Source organism: Equus caballus, chromosome 7, assembly GCF_041296265.1.
Source record: "Equus caballus isolate H_3958 breed thoroughbred chromosome 7, TB-T2T, whole genome shotgun sequence".
Taxonomy (NCBI): Eukaryota; Metazoa; Chordata; class Mammalia; order Perissodactyla; family Equidae; genus Equus; species Equus caballus.
Genome location: NC_091690.1, coordinates 74,782,412 through 74,784,426, shown reverse-complemented (window position 1 = coordinate 74,784,426; position 2,015 = coordinate 74,782,412). Strand labels below are relative to the sequence as shown.

Sequence of the window (2,015 nt, the reverse complement as noted above, 5' to 3'; positions counted from 1 at the left end):
CCGTGTTTTATTGATACAGGCAGTTTTTGCTGCATCTCAATTGTTAGTTTAAATCAGAAAAACACTTTTCTTGCCGCTGAGGCCACTCTGATGCAATGACCTAGTTTTTAGGATTTACTTATTAAATACACACAGAAACCTAAGTAGAAAGTAGTCTCATATAACACCACAATGTATCACAAACTCCAACCAAAACATTTGATCTAGACAGCTTAAGAAACTTTGTATGCAGTTTATAAAGCAAGTGTTCTGCCTATTTCCTTCTGTGTAAAATGTGAACAACACTACCTACCTCAGACAATGTCAGGATATTTGTAAGAATTAATGACAAGTGCTGCAGAAACATTAACTGCTACTTGTGTTACTAATGTTGTCATTGTTTTACCTTCTCTGCAACTCAAATATCCTTTAATCATTAAAAAAAAATTCTACCCTTAGAGTTTAGATTTGTACATTCTTTCTAAGCATTCCTTGGAATTACAAAAGCTGGAGACCACAGGGTCTAACAGCTCAGACTGCTTGAGAAGTTCCCAGTTGGGAAGCTGCCTACCGTATTTTAATACCTTCTCCATGAGCTCCTTTGAGAGAGAATGCAGTCTTGGTCATCTGATCTTAATTTCTATCTTCAGGATTTGGAGAAGTCTCTCTCGAATCTGCTTGGTGCGTACAGCATAGACAATGGGATTGAGGATTGGAGGAATGAGGAGGTAGAAGTTGGCCAGCAGGGTGTGGATTGGAGGAGGCACCTGGTGACCAAACCGGTGAATGAGAGAAGAAACAGCAATGGGAACATAAAAGATCAGGATGGCACAGATGTGAGAACCGCATGTCCCCAGGGTTTTAAGCCTGGCTTCAGGGGTGGCCAGCCCCATGACAGCCCTGAAAATCATCACATAGGAGGCAGCAATGGCCATTGAGTCCAGGATCAGCACCAGAAAGCCAATGCTCAGCCCATAGACATTGTTGACCCTGCTGTCGCCACACGCCAAAGTAACCACAGCCATGTGCTCACAGTAGGAGTGGGAGATGACACGGGCTTTGTAAAGGGGCAGCCGCAGGCGTATCATCAGAGGCAGGGGTCCAATGTAGAGTACACCCCGGAGGAGGGCAGCTAGCCCCAAACGTCCCACCACAGTGTGAGTGAGCACTGTGGTATGATGTAGTGGGTCACAGATGGCTACATAACGGTCAAAAGCCATAGCAAGGAAGATGCCTGACTCAACCGTGGCAAAGCAGTGGATGAGAAACATTTGGGCCAAGCAGGCATCCAAGCCAATGTCACCAGCACCAAACCAGAAGATTCCCAGCAGTTTGGGCATAGTGGAAGTCGACAGAACCAGGTCAATGATAGCCAACATGCAAAGGAAGAAGTACATGGGTTGGTGTAGGCTATGCTCCACCCTTACCACAGCAAGAATGGTGACATTCCCCACCACAGCCACCAGGTACATGGAGCCAAAGGGGATGGACAGCCAGATGTGCAGGGACTCCAGTCCTGGGATGCCAGTGAGCTGGAAGGAGCTGGGTACTGAGCAGACATTATTAAAAATGAGCATGACTGTTTAAAAGTGAAATCTCTTGGACCCCAAAATGCAGTAGAACTTTTTCTTCTGGAAATGAAAAACCAAGGATATTTTATTAAGTCCTCAAAGAATGGGATTATTGACTAAATAAGATTCTACAAACTTCTATGTTAAAAGTTATAGAATAATGTCATAGTATAAGTGTCATGTCATTACTATGTTATAATGGCCACAAAAACTTATGAAACACAAGCCAAAATACATATTTAAATGAAATACATGAGCATGTTTTTTGCTATGACTCTCAAGGAGTAAGGTTCTTGCACCAATGACTGAAATGACCTAAGCCAGACAGGTACCTATTAAATCTATAGGTAGGCTGTGAGGTATCTCTCAGGATCATATTAGAAGGTTTCAGAGTGAAAGCTCCTCAAAAGAGATACATTGATGCTAAGAGATAGTAACAGACTCTGTCACTAGATCTGAGACTAC

At 43.2% G+C, this 2,015-nt stretch overlaps 1 protein-coding gene across 1 annotated transcript; it reads right to left on the bottom strand.

Moving 5' to 3' along the window:
* Positions 1–602: 602 nt before the first annotated feature.
* On the bottom strand, positions 603–1,556 carry OR52M1 (olfactory receptor family 52 subfamily M member 1). The gene has a single exon (NM_001391271.1). The coding sequence runs from the start codon at positions 1,554–1,556 to the stop codon at positions 603–605; it is 954 nt and encodes a 317-aa protein (NP_001378200.1).
* Between the last annotated feature and the right edge of the window lie 459 nt (positions 1,557–2,015).